The sequence below is a fragment of the Ammospiza caudacuta genome, chromosome 11, assembly GCF_027887145.1.
Source record: "Ammospiza caudacuta isolate bAmmCau1 chromosome 11, bAmmCau1.pri, whole genome shotgun sequence".
NCBI classification, from domain to species: Eukaryota; Metazoa; Chordata; class Aves; order Passeriformes; family Passerellidae; genus Ammospiza; species Ammospiza caudacuta.
Window position 1 is genome coordinate 18,201,873 of NC_080603.1, and position 15,600 is coordinate 18,217,472.

Below are 15,600 nucleotides of genomic sequence, written 5' to 3' on the forward strand. Positions count from 1 at the left end.
GTGAGGGAGCGGAGAGGTGGCTCCTGCGGGGTCCCAGAGCCGGTGTCGGTGCTCACTTCCCCCTCCAGGTGGGTATCAGAGCCCCTTAGCTGGGTTTCCTGCAGTGCTGCCTTGTAGCAGCATCAGGAAGAGATCTTGGTGCCCAAACCTGCCAGGTCCATTTAGTGGTGGTCCCTGCTCCCCAGGATACTCTGCTCCAGAGGAGAGACCCTGTTCTACACAGTGAGGAAGGGCTGCCTTGGCATGACCATGGATCCACCCCTGTGGCAGATGGGACCTGGCCACATCCTGTGCACCCACAGCTCCCTCTGCTCGGGTCCCCTGGCCCTCCCTGAGCTTGGGGACTGGGAGCTGGTGCTGCTGTGAGCACAGTCACACCTCGCTGCTTGGGACTCTGTGCTTCTGAGTTCCTGTGTGAGATGCAGCCGCCATGGCAGGGTGTCAGTGAAGCGAGGAAGGCAAAACACCATCACTGCCTTCCTTCCCTCTCCTTAAGTGATCCTGGAGATGCGTGAGACCTTGTGAAGAAGCAAACACATTTGCTGCAGTGGATCTGTTCATGCAGCAAGGTCCATCCAGCCTCTGTTGCTGGTGGAAGGTGACCTGCAACCCAGGGCAATGCCTGGCCCCGCCACCTATGCAAGAACAACCTTCCCTCCCCTCCATCCGGGTGTGTGTGGGCGTTTGCCGCGATGTGCAGATAACGCCTGGCACCGGCAGTGCCCAAGGGGGGGACAGGGCAGGGTCAAGACGTGGGACCCCAAGGCATCAGCGCTAGCCTGCTCCTTCCTTCTTCCTCCTTGGTGACAAGCCAAGCCCTGCCAGGGGTTATCGGACATGCAGCCAAGTGTGGAGGGACCTGACAGCAATCAGGAGGGTGGATGGGGGTGCAGAGCCCAGGGCTGACCCACCCCTCCCAGAGATGTTTGGGACCCCTGTCCCCACCTGCCGTCCCAGTGTCTTCAGGCCAAGTGACTTTGAACCCCCCGGGGTGGCTCCCCAGCGGTTGGGGACCCCATCCACGGGCTGCCAACAGTGGGGTCGGCCTGGGAAGGACCTTAAAGCTTTCCATGGCACAATGGGTGTGACCCCCAGCATCAGTGGGTGCCCAGAACTGGGACGCTGCCACCTCAGCGCGGGCTGCGAGGACACGGAGACGTCAGTGCCCCAGGCAGGGCACGTGGTGTCCCTGTCCCCCCCACCTGGAGGAGTGCTCGCCGCTGGAGTCACCCTTGGCACGCTCCCTTGAGAGAGTGAGAGCTGCAGCCGCGTCGCCTTCCTCCCTGACACCGAAGGGGCACTATGGGGTGCCGGGGCCCGTGGCCGCTCTGGAGCTGGGTGCTGTGGGGGTGCTGGCTGCTGCCAGGTAAGTGCCAGGGTCCCTCGCATGCTGCCGGGCTGACCAGGTGCCTGACACCATGCGGGTGATGGGCTGCAAACAACCCTGCAAGGTCGAGCCCGAGTGCCCGGCCGGGGTTTTCCCTGTTTCCGCGGGTGCCAACGCTTTGTCACGGTCCCCACCTGCAGCAGGGGAAGGTGGCGGGAATTGTGGATCAAATGGAGAGACGCACACTCGGGGAATGTCCCTGTCCTGGTTTTGGTGTTGGTCCTCCCGCAGAAGGGAGAAGGGGTGGGGGTGATGGCGACTCCGGGCTGGCTTTTTCCTCACCTGCCCTCACCTGCCTTCTGCACAAGCCGGGGAGATGAAGGGGCAACTCCTTGTCCCCACGCTGGACCCATGCGAGTCGGGCAGCATCTCCCATGTGGCCGAGAGCACCAGCACCAGCGCCGAGCTGCCCTCAGAGCCGGGCATGAGCCGGGAGCTCCCCGGAGCCGCAGCCGCACGGGCAGAGCTGCCCTGGCCCGCCGGCCCCGCCGCCCCCCCGGGCAGCCCGAGCTCAGGTAAGGCCGGCAGGGCTGGCCGCGGGCAGGTTCGTGCCTGCTGGCGCCGCGGCTGATCCAGCTGGAGCTGCTTTGTCTCGCTCCACAGGCATCGCGGTGCCACCGGCAACAGAGACAGGGCTGCTCCCAGCTGGGAGTAGTGCTGAGCAGGAGGGACCTCCCGGCCCGGCAGCCCTCTCTGGGGGCCCAGCAACGCAAGGCAGCCCCCAGGCAGGGTCAGGGGCTGGGGTCTCCTCTGCAGGTGCTGCCCCAACCAGCGTCCCTCCAGCTCCCACCACCACCAGTTGGGACACGCAGCCTCTGTCCTTCAAGCCAGCGGGGCACACAGTGGGTCATGCCCTGGGTGCTGTCACCGTGGAGCAGACACCAGTGACAGCAGGGACCACAGAGCCATTGCTGCCCCAGGATGAGCACAGCACAGTGACATCATCCCCCAGCATGAGCAGGAGCTCTGCTGAGCCATGTAGTACTGCCATGCTGCTGTCCCAGGAGGTCATACCAGGGCTGGATGAGGCCACCTCACCTCTGGCCACAGCTGCCAGCATCTCTAAGGACAGGGCCAGCCCCATGAAGATGGCAGCAGCCACAGCCAGTCCCCCTGACACAGCCACAGAAGGAGCCTTTTCTTCTACTACCACTGGCACCAGCAAGGCTGCAGAGCCAGGGACACGTGCCTTACCCAACGCTGGCCACAGTGCCTCACAGGACCTTCCTGGGATCCCCACTCAGCTGCCTGCAGTCCTTTTGCCCCAGCTTCCTGGTAAGGCTGTGCTGGGCACAGGGGAGACGCTTCCCCCCAGCCTCAGCACCACCCTGGGCACTGCTGGACATGGGCTGCCTGCAGACAACGCTGCCCACCAGCCCCAGGCCACCACACAAGCTGTGGGCACACCAGCTACAGTGATGGATGTCACAGCTGGAGAGCACATCCCACCTCTGGGAAGCACCACTACTGAGCTGGTGTCCATCAGGAATGAGGCCAGTACCAAAGCCACAACAGGCACTGCCATCCCAGAAACCAAGGACACACCAGGGGGGCTCAGCATGAGTGTGTCCCCCCATGCAGCTCTCAGAGACCCTGATGGTCCCTCTCCAAGGCCCTTTCCACAGTCCATGGGCTCTCTGCTCCCTCAGTCCCTCTCAGCAGGCCTTGGGACCACCACAGCAGAGGCAGCTGCAGGCAGATCTCCTTCAGCCACTCCCAGCACGGCCATGCCTTCATCCCTCACGGGCACCACTGGAGCAAAGCCAGACAGGGCCCCTCGAGCTGCTGCTGCACCACCACCTTCCATCGCTGCATTTGGCATCGGGACTGTGCCAGCCACCCATCCATCCTCCTCTGTTAGCTACTCTCCAAGTAGTGAAGCAGGGATGGGATCAGCATCACCGGCCAGTGGCAGTGCCACCACAATGCTGGGGGACACAGAAGCCACCCTGCCTGTGCCTGATGCACATCCCAGCCACAGCCAGCCAGGGCCCACAGCAGGCTCAACAACCCCAGGAACTGGTGTCACACCCAGATCTGCACTAACCCCAGTGCTCTGGGCTGGGTCCCAGATTGTGGAAGCTCCAGGGACAGAGATGCCATCACCCAACACTGCACCAGGCACCGGCAGAGCTGTATCAGATACCCCTGGGGGACCCAGAGCAGTCACTGTCCCCATGGCATCACAAGCGGACGTCTCCCCTCTCCTGGAAGGCAGAGCCAATGTAGGGATGGCTCTGGAGATGTCCCCAACCAGCATCCCCCAAGACATGGCAGCAGTCACATCTCCACTGTCCCTGACTGCCCCACTGCAAGCAATGGGGGCTTCAGGTGACCCCCAGCCCAATGGCAGCACCACAGGGCAAGCAACGGGCATGGGGTTCCTGGAGGTGAGCACGGAGGAGAGCCCAGGTGTCAGTGCAGCAGGGCCAGCTCCCAGCCACGCGATTGTCACTGCCAGGCCATCACCGGAGCCACCTGACACTGAGAACAAGCCCACCGCTGGGATCACCTCCCTGGCTGCTGGCCACACAAATGTGTGGGAGGCTACAGCCGCACCCCAGACAGGTGCCGCAGGCACCACTGCCCATGTGGACACCACCAGCTCTGAGGGCGGCACCGAGGCTGCAGCACCCTCAGCCAGCAGCAGCAGCACCTCTGTCCCTGACTCCAACGCCAGTGGCACAAGCATGGCCACCACGCCAGCCACCACACCATCCACCAGTACGTTCACCAGCAATGCTAACCTGCCAACCACCTCCACAGGCTGGGACACCTTTGTGACCAGTGTCACCACAGCCATGCCATCTGCCACAGCACGGGCCACCAGCACCAGCAGTGCCCCATCCCTTGCTGTGACACACAGCGAGGCAAGCGGAGGTGGGCAGCCTGTCCCATCCCCAGCAGCACGAACCCCCGTGCTGGAGACAACTCTTGGACCCTGGGGCATCCCTGGTCCCAGCACTGCTGCTGCAGTGTCCAGTTCTCCCCTCCCCAGCCTGCACAGCCCAGCAGAGGAGGCAACAACAGCCCCCTTGTCCCTGCTTGGTGTTGGTGCAACTGGGGTGGCAGCAGCTGGACAGACTGCCACCGAGTCAGCTACAGACACCACTTCCCCTGCACCCATCAGCTACCAGGACATGGGACAAGCAGCGAGCACGTCACCTCCTGCTTTCCAGACATCTCCAGGGGCACCTGCCTGGAAGGAGAAAACAGCCAACAGCACAGGCAGCACCACAGCCACTGCTGCAGGGAGCACCATGGCCAGCACCACAGGCAGCAGCACTGCCACCACTGCAGGACACAGCACTGCCACCACTGCAGGACGCAGCACTGCCAACACTGCCACTCCTGCAGGGAACAGCACTGCTACCACTGCAGGACACAGCACTGCCACCACTGCAGGACACAGCACTGCCACCACTGCCACCACTGCAGGACACAGCACTGCCACCACTGCAGGACACAGCACTGCCACCACTGCCACCACTGCAGGGAACACCATGGCCAGCACCACAGGCAGCACCACTGCCACCACTGCAGGGAACACCATTGCCACCACTGTCTTGACTGCAGGCAGCACCAAGGCCATCACTACAGGGAACATCTCTGCCACCACAGCCACCACTGCCACCACTGCAGGAGGCACCACAGCTATTGCATCCACAGCCCCAGTGAGCCCAGCCAAGGAGGCAGGGAGTCTCCGAGGCACCACGGCACCAGTGACACCACCAGCCACCACCAGCCCTGCCACCACCCTGTCCCAAGCCTTTGGGACACAGAGAGGACCATCCACCGAACTGAGCACATCTGCCCACACCACCACTGGGCACAGAACTCCTGCACCTGAGCCCAAACCCACCCATGAGCTTATCAGTAAGTACATTTTCTTTTTCCCAAGGACAGGAGTAGGAAAGGGGTTTTCAGCCAGTCAAGCATTGGGATGGATGAGGGTACGGCCTGGTCTGGGGTGTCTCATCTTTATTGCACATTGGGCTGCCAGATTAATAGAAAAAGGCAAAGTAGGACATTTGAGAGCATCCCAAAAGTGGGTTGAAAATTGGGTTACAATCCATCAGAGCACAGGCACAGCATCCTGGCAAGCAGGTGGGTTTGTCCTGGGTGCAGGATGGATAAAGTAGACAATAATGATTTCACACTTTTTTCATTGATCTCCTGCCCGTGGCAGAGCCAGCGACTTCACTCTACCCCTTTGGCGTGGAAGCAGGGGATCAAGAGTACGTCCGGAGGATGGTGGATTTTAACTCACCCCTGTTCAAGCCAGAAATTGGATTTCCCTTTGGGAAGTCACTGCGAGATGTTCTCTATGTGAGTGCCCCCTTTGGTGAGCACATAATGGATGTGCTGCCTTTTTGGTAAAAAAACCTTAACATTGAAATAGAACAGAAACCAAATTTCAAATTGGAATCTATATTTTTTTAACATTTAAAATGGCTGGTTTCTGCTCACCCATGGAGGCTAAAAGCTATCCCAGTCAGCAAATAACAAGTTCTTTTGGTTAGTTTACAGATAACGGACAGATCATTTTTCCATCCACGGACAACTATGTCCCAACCAACCCCAACCCCCCGCCCCGGGGCTTCACTGGACGGGAGAGCTTGCCAATGGTGGCTGCCTTTTGGGATGATGCAGACTTCTCCAAGGGTGTTGGCACCACTTGGTACCAGGTGAGGGCCACCAGAGGTCTTCTGGCAGAATCCAGTTCCCAGCTCACTCATTTAATTCTCTCTCTTGCCATGTGGCAGGAGTACTCTACACTCAGCCCTACTCAAGACCCCGTTGTCCGAGATGTGGAAGCAAAGATTGAGAAATACCTAAAAATCCCCTATGTAGCAAAATGGACCTTGAAGGTGACGTGGGAGAAAGCTCCAGCGTACCCATCCCGGAGGGATGACACTCAGGTGAGCAGTCACACACCAGGTGACAGAGGGGAGTGCTGGTGGCTGTTTCAAGCCTCAGTCTGCTCTGCAGGGAGAGCAGGGGAGGCTCTGGGAGCACTGAGGGGGTGCCCTGGGTTTCTCCAGACGAGCACCTACCAGGCAGTGCTCAGCACCGACGGGAGCCGCTCCTTCGCCCTGCTGCTCTACCAGGACGGGGGGATGCGCTGGGACTACAGCAGTCTGGCTGCAGCCAACGTGCTCATCGGCTTCTCCAGGTGCTGCACGCCTCTCACTGCCTTCGGGGACAGCAGAGATTTGTCCCAGCACTGTGTTAAGGCTGTCGGAGGCATTACTCCCAGGAGAGCCCAGCTCCCACTCCTGGAGCAATCCTGCCCCATTTAAACCCCTTCTCTTGCAAAAACGCAGCAGTTCCCACCCCAGCTGCTCTGTGGGGAGAGGAGGAGGGTTGTGTTGAAGGATGACCTCAAACCTCCTCTCTCCACACAGTGGCAATGGCTATGCCCAAAACAACGAACTCACTAAGGAGTCACCAGCTGTCAAGTACCGACCAGACCAGCACAGCAGCAGCGGCACTGGTACGGCACCGGGGGTCCTTGGGGCAGGCGGGGATGGAAGGAGCTGTGTGCTCTGTGCCAGGAGCATGTCCCCACACCCATCCCTGGGCCAGCAAAGCCACTGGCCAAGAGCTGGCCACCCAGAGCAGACTGTTAGTGTCCCATATCCTCCTGTGTCTTGCCACAGCCCCGCTGGCTCTAGAGGGAGCCTGGAGACCTCGTGTGAGGTCAGTGGCCAGGAACAGCTGTCCCACGGGATCCCTCAGCACAGGCAGACACCCTGGCTGAGCTGTGTTGCTCTGTGGTTGCTCCCCCAGATGTGCGTGGGCTGTGGATTTACAGGCTGGACAGTCGCTCCCGGGTGAATTACAGGCTGCAGTGCTTGGCGTGGCTGGACACGGAGCCAGCGCCGGCCACCTGGAACAGCCAGCTGCCACCCTGCCCCTGCTCCCGGCCCCAGGCAGAGCTGGATCCCCGCTACCGCTGGAGCAGAGGTGCCAAGGACAGCCCCCAGGGCCAGCTGCAGGGTGGGGGGATGGTCCCCTCCTGCTCTGGGGGCAGCTGTGACCCCCCAACACACTATTTCAGGCCCAGCAGACACCTCTGTGAGGATGCTGCGCACTGCGGCCCCCAGCCCAGCTGGAGCTGGGGTACGGTGTCTGTACCAAGGTGGGAGCTTGCTTGAAGGCTGGCAGGAGAGAGCATGGAGCCCCCCCTTCCACACTGCCACTGGTAAGTGGGAACTGGCATTCCCTCACCCTAAAATACCCCAAGAATCAAGCATAGGCAGAGCAAGAGCCCTGACACACCCCATCACATTCCTCCCCAGACACGGAGCTGGAAGCGTTCGACTGGTGCTGCCGGCGTGTGGGGAAGCCCCTGTTCTGTGCCAGGTTTGCTGAGAAGAGACCGAGGGTTGACTGTGAAGGATATGTGCCACCCACCCCTGGTGAGTGCCCGGGCTCTGCCTCTGCTGTGCCAGGGCACTGAGCTGGGCATGGACCCCATGCTTTAGCCACACTTTGCACCATGCCAGTGGGGACAGCTGAGCCACCACTGAGCAGCTCTGGGGCTGCTCTCCTCCCTGAAATGACACCAGCATTTGCTCTTCTTCCTCTGCCCTAAATGTCTCCATCTCCTTTGGACACCAGCTAGTGCCTTTGGGGACCCTCACATCACCACCCTGGATGGACTCACCTACACCTTCAATGGGCTTGGGGACTTTGTCCTGCTGCTGGCCAGTGATGCCCGGACCAGCTTCATTTTGCATGGGCGCACAGCACAGACTGGCATGGCCCAGGCCACCAACTTTGTGGCCTTTGCTGCCCAGTACATCTCCAAGACCACCACAACAGTGAGTAGGAGTGCCCTGGGATGAGTTTGATCCTCTAATGGGGGAGACCTCTCTGGCAAGTTGGGAATAACCTCTACATCACCTACAAGTGGGTGGGACCCAAGAGGCAACCCCTCTCCTTCTCCTGCCACCTCCCACCATTCCAACAAAGTACTGTTATGGGGAAATGGACTAATATTCACCAGGCAGAGGTCTAACACCTCCTGCAAACATGCCAGCAAGGGCTGGAGACTCTGGAGGAACATGGTCTGCTTCACCTTTTCCATTGCACACTCTTTGTCCTGACACTTTAGCACAAGTGACTGCTCTCCTGACTTTGCAGCATGGCTCCCTACACTCATTTAGCTTCACTAATCAGAATGTCCTGGTGTCACCAGGAACAGGCATTGAATAGCATGAGGAGGGGGCTCAGAGCTGGGAGCCCCCCAGCACAGCTCTCCATGATGTCAAGGCCAGCTGAGCAGTGGTGGCGGCCTGGGTGTGCCCCTTGCCAAGGTGACAGGCAGCTCTCTGTCCTCTTCTGTGCAAACATCAAAGCTGCTGCACTGTGTGTCTGCTGGGGTGGAGAGCACACCAACACAGGCCCCAGGGCTGGGCCTCTCTTCCTGGGCTGGAGGAGGACAGAGTTAAGAATTGTTCCCAGCATGGAGGGACAGCAGGAAGGGACAAGCAGAGCGGCTGACTGGGACATCCACCATGATTTTCAGGTTGAGTGGACCTTGGGGAGCCAGGATGACATCCATGTCCTCCTGAACAACGAAACCATTCAGTTTTCTTATTCCCAAGGTGAGCAGGATCTATTGTTAAACGCTAAATATATGTGGGGGGAACCAGAAATGTCCCCATCCCCTGGGACCAGCCCTGCCCAGTGCTAGGGCAGCCATCCTGAGATCCATTAAATGTCTCTCACCTGCGCCTATCTCTGGTCTGGGTGGGGTAGATGGGGAGCACTCCCCTCCAGAAATCCATGGCTGCCATTTCAGTTGCCAGCCTTACACGGACTATCCCTCTGTGTTCTCTTTCTCTTGCAGACCTGGGTGACGAGGTGTACTACAGCCCTGGTGTCCTGCTGGTCAACTCCTCCTCTGTCACGGCTGTCCTCGATGGGAGCGTGGCTGTCTCTGTGTCTGCCACCTCTGGGATCCTCAGTGTGGTGTGCAGCCTGCCCGACTGGTACCGCAACAGCACCAGCGGCCTCCTGGGTGAGGGCTCTGCCAGAGCTGGGGTGCAAATTCTCCTCCCACTCTAAAGTGGAAAACTGGGGCATTGTGCTTGTGAGGGCAGGGACACCTGGGTATAAACTAAACACTGGCCAGCACCAGAGAGGAGGTCAGCCCTGGCATGGGGGACTTCAGCACTCTGGTGATGCTCCACCAGGTGTGTGGGACCATGACCCTGCAGATGACTTCCAGATGCCAAATGGTACCAGCATCCCTGTGAACAGCAGTGAGGAGGAGATCTACAGCTATGGGATGACCTGTAAGTCCAGGATTAGGATCCCTCTTGATGATCCTCTGCTTCCTGCACCTTCTGGCCGTGCTTTGGCTTGAGATATTTAAACATTTGCCTGAGCAAAAGCAATGTCAAGGGAAGGTGTTTGGTGTCCTCATTGCTCTGTGAAAAGGAACTCTAAAATACAAAAAGCCTTAAAATGGCCTGTACCCATGGCGTGCTCTCTTGCAGGGGCTGTTGGGGAGCACAGCCTGTTCACTCAGCCTCTGGACTCACCAGCACTGAACTTCACGCCCTTCTTCTTGTCTCGGCTGCGGCAGGAGAATGAAAGCCAGTACGAGCTGGTGGCCTCTCAGTGTCATGGCAGCAAGGAGTGCATCTTTGATTCACTGAGTACAGGGAACCTGGCCCTGGGCCTGGCCACCCAGAGCCTTGCAGCCGACTTCCAGCAGAGGAAGACAGCACTCAGTAAGTGGAGCACATCCTCACCTCTGAGAGGGCATGGCTTGGATGTGACTGGGCAGTGCCCTGCTCCTTTCCTGGGCTCTCTTGCTTCATATGAGACAGAAGAGAAGTCACCAAGGTCTTGGATTTGCACTGCCCAGCTGGCTTGTCTCCAGTCTTGGGAGATGCCACCAGCAGGACAGTTGCCATCAAGGTTTTGCAATTGCATTTCCTGGAACTGCATTTCTGGCTTCTCTCCAAACCTGGGAGATGCCACCATGCTGTGCAACATAAGGGCCTTGTTGGTGGGCAGCTGTGACAGCATCTGCCTGGGGTCCCATCCTCACCAGGAGGGAGTCAGAGCCAAGGGGTGACAAGGCCACATGTGTGCTGGGCTGCTTTTTCCTCAGATGCCTTCCCTCCTGTCATCACCGGTGATGCATCCATCACAGCCTTCAGGACACAGAAGGTCACAAGGCAGTACCGTGCCGTGGGGGAGGGTGCACGCTTCATTCCCCATCTCTCACCAGAGCTCAACATATCGGGTAAGGAAGGGGAGATGGAGCAGCTGGGATGGGAAGGAATGGGACAGAATTCCTCTGCCACCTCTAACTGCTACCTCTCCTCCTGGCAGAGAATGGCACCCTCGTATGGGAGCCCCATAGGACAGCCCCATTCACCATCAACCTAGAGGCTGTTGGCTCCAACAACGTCTCTGCACTCCTCCAGCTCCGCTTCACCCTTTGCAGATGCAGCAGGAGCCAGGACTGTGACTACAGCAACACTGTCACTCTCAGGGAATCTTCCCTGCAGGTAGTGTACCAGAAAGCTCCTTGGTGGTATGGACACTGAGCCTGTCCCCATGCCAGCTGTGCTGGCTGTCTTCTCTGTCCCCCCATCCTCCTCACGGTCCCTCAGCCAGTGTCACTATCCCTTTCCCAGCTGGCCGCCTGCAGATGCGAGAGCGGCTACTCAGGTGCCCTCTGCCAGACCCCTCCGGACCGCTGCTCCCAGGGATGCTTCCCTGGCGTGGGATGTGACCCTTCCAGTGGCTGTGGCCCCTGCCCAGCTGGCCTGACAGGGGATGGAGAGCACTGCTCAGGTGACAAGGGCTCACAGTGTGGCCCTGGGGCCCCAGCCAGGCTGTTTGTCCCGGTGCCATGGTGAGGTGTCTCAGCAGATATCGATGAGTGCACGCAGGGGACGGAGTGCCCAGGGAACAGCACCTGCACCAACACTGTGGGCAGCTACATCTGCTCCTGCCTGGCCAGTGAGCAGAGTGAGTACGGGGTCCCTGGCAGGCATGGTCCTTGTCCCCATCACCCCAGGCTCTGTGGAAGAGAATTCCTGAGCCAGAGAGGAGAGAAGGGGGAGCTGCTCAAGCTCTGTGCCCAAGCCCTTGGTGTCGTTCACAGAAGGGACCAGAGTCCAGCCACCACTTGTGTTCCCAGGCTGTTGATCTCACTAATCCTCTGGGAAGAGAAATTTTTCCCATGCAATTTTTCTCCTTGAGAAAAAAATTCTCATCCCAGCAAAGTTCAAATGCACATGCGGAGGTTGGGGGCTAAATCAAGCCCTATTTTCAGAGTGCTTTGGTGGGGTTGAGTTGATGGCTTTTGCTCTTGTTCTAATGCTGAGATTTAAGAAGGGCAAATGGCTCCAGCTGGAAGGAGGGGGAGTGGGGCTTTTCCTTAAATTATTACTAAAATTCCTAACACATAAAAGAAAAACAAAACAAAACTTGGGAGAAAGGCCTTATGGAGCAGCTGAGGATGGCTCAGAGATTGGGGCTCTGCTCTGCAGCCAGGTTCATGCCTCTGCCATGCTCTCCATCCCACAGGTGAGAGGCCAGGTTGTGGCTCAGCCTGTGGCTACCACTCCTGCCCTGAGGGCTACTGCAGCAACGGGGGACACTGCCACCTTCACCCCATCACTTGTGCCCCTACCTGCTCCTGCCCTCCGGCTTTCACCGACCAGCGCTGCCTGGTGGCAGGGGGGGATTTTCAGCCCCTGCCCAGCTCAGGTGGGTACCTGTGCCCAGCATGGGGTGAAACCCAGCCCCACTCACCCTGCTCCTGGGGTGCGAGAGCCACCACTGTGCCTCTCCCCCAGCAGGTCTCCCTCGGAGAAGCATCCAGATGAGGATCAGGACACTGCAAAACGCCACTGCTGAGGAAGTGAACAGCACTGTATGTCACTGGAGGGGTGGGCTCAGAGCAGGGCACACACTGGCACACTGGCAGCATGGCACCTGGGGGTGGGCATGCCTCTGTGTGCCCTCCCATGGGATCTCTGGGGCTCCAGCAGATCCACAAGCCCAGAGGGAGGAAGCACCAATTGCATGATGATGGCTGCAGCTGTGGCCCTGTACCAAATCCCCAGCAAATGAACTAAAGGCCAGAGCAGCCCCTGGGGCTTGGCCACAATGCCTGCATCACTCTTCAACCTTTCCCCATGCTGGTGCCATTCTGCCTTCCCCTAATCCCTTCCTGCTCCCCCTGCTGCAGGTCTCAGCCATCCTGGACTCCCTGGAGGTAAAGGCTTTCCAGAGCAACACCAACATCACCCAGATGTGAGTCAGATGTGAAGCAGCCTGTGACCACTCCAAGGATCAGGTGGGGCAGGGCTGAGCGTAGGGCCAGAGGGTTTGGTGCACCAAGAGCATTTCCCCCCAGCTCAGAGTCTATTTCCAGCCCTGATGCTGGCAAACCCTTGGAGACACAAGTCTGTTGGCACCTTCCCCTCCTGTCTCATCCCTTCCTTGCCATCGCCCAAATGGGAATACTGAGGCACAGTGAGGCTCAGTCACTCTGAGAGGCAGCAGCAGCTCCACCAGCCGCCCTCTTTTCCCTGCAGGACAGACAGCGATGGCTTCACATTCGTGGTGGTGTCCGAGTTCGCCTATGACAGCCGGGGCACCGTCATCCGCTTCCTGAACGAGGAGCTGCCCGCGGCCATCACCGGCGCCTTCAACGGGCGGCGGCGGCGGCGGCGGGAGGCGGGCCCGGGGCTGCTCTTCCAGCGCCTGCACCGCGACAACATCACCGACCTGGTGAAGCGTGAGTGCTCCTGGCTCTCAGCTGGGGAGTACCCCTGTCCCCATTGTCCCCATAACCCTGAGTGCCCCGGGGATTGGCTCACACCCATGGGGAGATGGGTGGGCAGCCTCCCAACCTCAGGCATGGATCCAGCTGGGGGAGGCTCGGGGAAGCATCGAGGGGTGCGGCTGCAAGGCCGAACGCCATGGCCCCACAACACCCAGAGGTGTTGCTGCTTTCCCTCCCCAGTGACAGTGGATGAGCTGAGGGACTACTTCCCCTGCTCTCTGTATGGCTACAAAGGCTACCAGCTCCACTACATGGGGACCATCGGCTTCATCTGCATCTCCCCCTGCAAGATGGGCTACTGCCAGCACGGTGGCCAATGCCAGCACCTGCCCGAGGGGCCCATGTGCAGGTAGCAGCACCCTGGGCTGGACAAGGCCGCCCTGCTCAGCCGCTTCTCCTGCAGCATCACAGCTCCTCCCTCCCCACCCACAGCTGCCTGCCCTTCTCCATCTACTCTCCGGCCGGCCCCCGGTGTGAGTGGCTGGCCATCAGCCTGGCTGCCTTCCTCGGCATCCTGCTGGGAGCCCTGGCCCTGCTCTGCCTCCTGTTTGCCATGGCCTGCCTGGCCCTGCGCCTCTGCCGCCAGCACCGCCAGCACTGCCGGCGCCGGGGGTGAGCCATGGGCTGGGCCTGCACAGGGCTGGGGCTGGGCATGAGTGTAAGAGGGAAAAACTGATCCAAAATCCTCCTTTGAAAGATCCACCACTGGTAGAACTCATCTGGTTTGGGCAGGGGGACCCTGCCCTGGGAGAGTGGTTGGGTGACCTTTTAATATCTTCCAGCCCCTTTTCCAGACATCTCTTGCTCAGGGGTGCAATAGCATCAGTGGGTTGAATGTTAGCTTTCCTTTTTCCCCTCGTTAGGGAGTGTTTGTATTTCTTCCTCATCCCACCCAATACTTGGTTACAGATGGGCTTTCTATTTAATTTTAATTTGCATACCAGCCAAATGATTTCCACTTCAATTCACATGGGTCTGGAAAGAGCTGGTCTGGAGCAGGGAGAAGTCGTTTGAGAATTGGACCTTGCTCTTCTGCAGAACAGGGAGTTAACAGAACAATGGCAAAGTGCAAGGCTGGGGTAGAAGAACCAGCATCTCCTTCCCCACTCCCCAGTCCTTGGTTCTGCAGAGGCATCCACACCCAGGGGATCTCCCTGGCTCTGGTTGGGGCTGTGTCCTGCCCCTGCTCCCAGCTCCCTGCCAGCCCTGGAGCCAGGGTTTCTGGGGAGTTCCTTGGTTCATTTGCATTTGTGGCAGGGCAAGAAATTGTGTGTGCACAACTGGGGTTTTTCCTCCTCTTACAGCCCCATCAGTCAGTCACTGCTCCCCTCTGCCATCTGACCCAGACACCAGCTGCAGGCAGGGGTTCTCTCTCTGCTGACATGTTCTCCCTATTCTGTTCCCCCCTCTCAGGGCCAAGGAGACCTTGTGGAGGACACGGCCCTTCTCCTGTGAGTACATGCCTATAAAACTCCCCCCACTAAGGCTCTGCTTCACCCCAGTCCTCAAGCTCCACTCATCTTCCCTGCTCCAGCTTTAATGATGGCAGGAGAACAAGCAGAGCCCACCCAGTCCCTGGAAAGGCATTGGAAACTGCAGCTCCAGGCCATTGACCCCTCAGTCCAGGTCTGTCCTCAGGTTATTGTTTCCATGGGGTGTTGGGGCTGGGAACTTTGGGCTGGGCTCTGAATCCTGGCCCTGTGCCTCAGGGGAGCTCAGGAGCTGTGCCTCACCCTGAAGCATCACCGGTGCTTTGGCCAGCACTGGGATCCACACCAGCGTCACAAAGCACAGAGCCAGGGCCACACTGACAGCATGGCCTGCTCCTCCTTTACAGATCAGAATCCAGAGACCCCACGTTGTGCCTCCCAGCCAGCCCCCCCAGCAGCCCTAACCTGGCACCAGTCCTTTTCTGGCACCTCCAGGCTCACAGGGGAGCCAGACACTGCTGCCTGCTCCGCTGCTCGCTCTCGAGGTCTCCAGCAGCAGCAACACATGGAAGCAAGGACAGACAGCTGCCTTTTGAGTTCTGGGAGGATTCTGGAGGAGGTGCTTTTTTGAATGTGTGTTTATGTTGGGTGACCAGAGCAGGAGGATTTCACCTTTCCTGAGGACCTGCAGAGACACCTGGGATCATCCTTGAATGTGCCTGCACCAGGGGAATGTGCTAGTGCAATATAACAGACCCTGCAGATCCCCTGAGATCAGGGTCAGGTGGGGCAATGCAGTGATTGTAATCCCTTAGGAACCAAATAGAATAAACCAAAAATGTTGGCTTGCTGTTAAATTGTCTGCACCTCAAGGGTCTCTGCTTCACTATCATTGAGCCCTCAAGTCCTTGCTTTCTGCTTGTTCCACAGAGCCAAAGTGAAAATGGATG

General features: G+C 59.0%; 1 protein-coding gene across 1 annotated transcript; it reads left to right on the forward strand.

The window, feature by feature from the left end:
• The first annotated feature begins 1,418 nt into the window (after positions 1 to 1,418).
• On the forward strand, positions 1,419 to 15,288 carry MUC4 (mucin 4, cell surface associated). The gene is made up of 30 exons (XM_058811859.1): positions 1,419 to 1,536; positions 1,696 to 1,902; positions 2,144 to 4,267; positions 4,685 to 5,263; positions 5,577 to 5,716; positions 5,911 to 6,075; positions 6,154 to 6,309; positions 6,433 to 6,563; positions 6,796 to 6,884; positions 7,181 to 7,357; positions 7,452 to 7,595; positions 7,693 to 7,812; positions 8,015 to 8,217; positions 8,925 to 9,003; positions 9,249 to 9,419; positions 9,595 to 9,696; positions 9,901 to 10,137; positions 10,524 to 10,658; positions 10,748 to 10,926; positions 11,056 to 11,215; positions 11,294 to 11,392; positions 11,954 to 12,136; positions 12,229 to 12,302; positions 12,621 to 12,685; positions 12,970 to 13,172; positions 13,401 to 13,569; positions 13,653 to 13,832; positions 14,634 to 14,671; positions 14,755 to 14,846; positions 15,058 to 15,288. Exons 1-30 carry the CDS (start codon positions 1,419 to 1,421, stop codon positions 15,112 to 15,114), a joined length of 6,576 nt encoding a protein of 2,191 aa, XP_058667842.1. The 3' UTR covers positions 15,115 to 15,288.
• Positions 15,289 to 15,600: the final 312 nt, after the last annotated feature.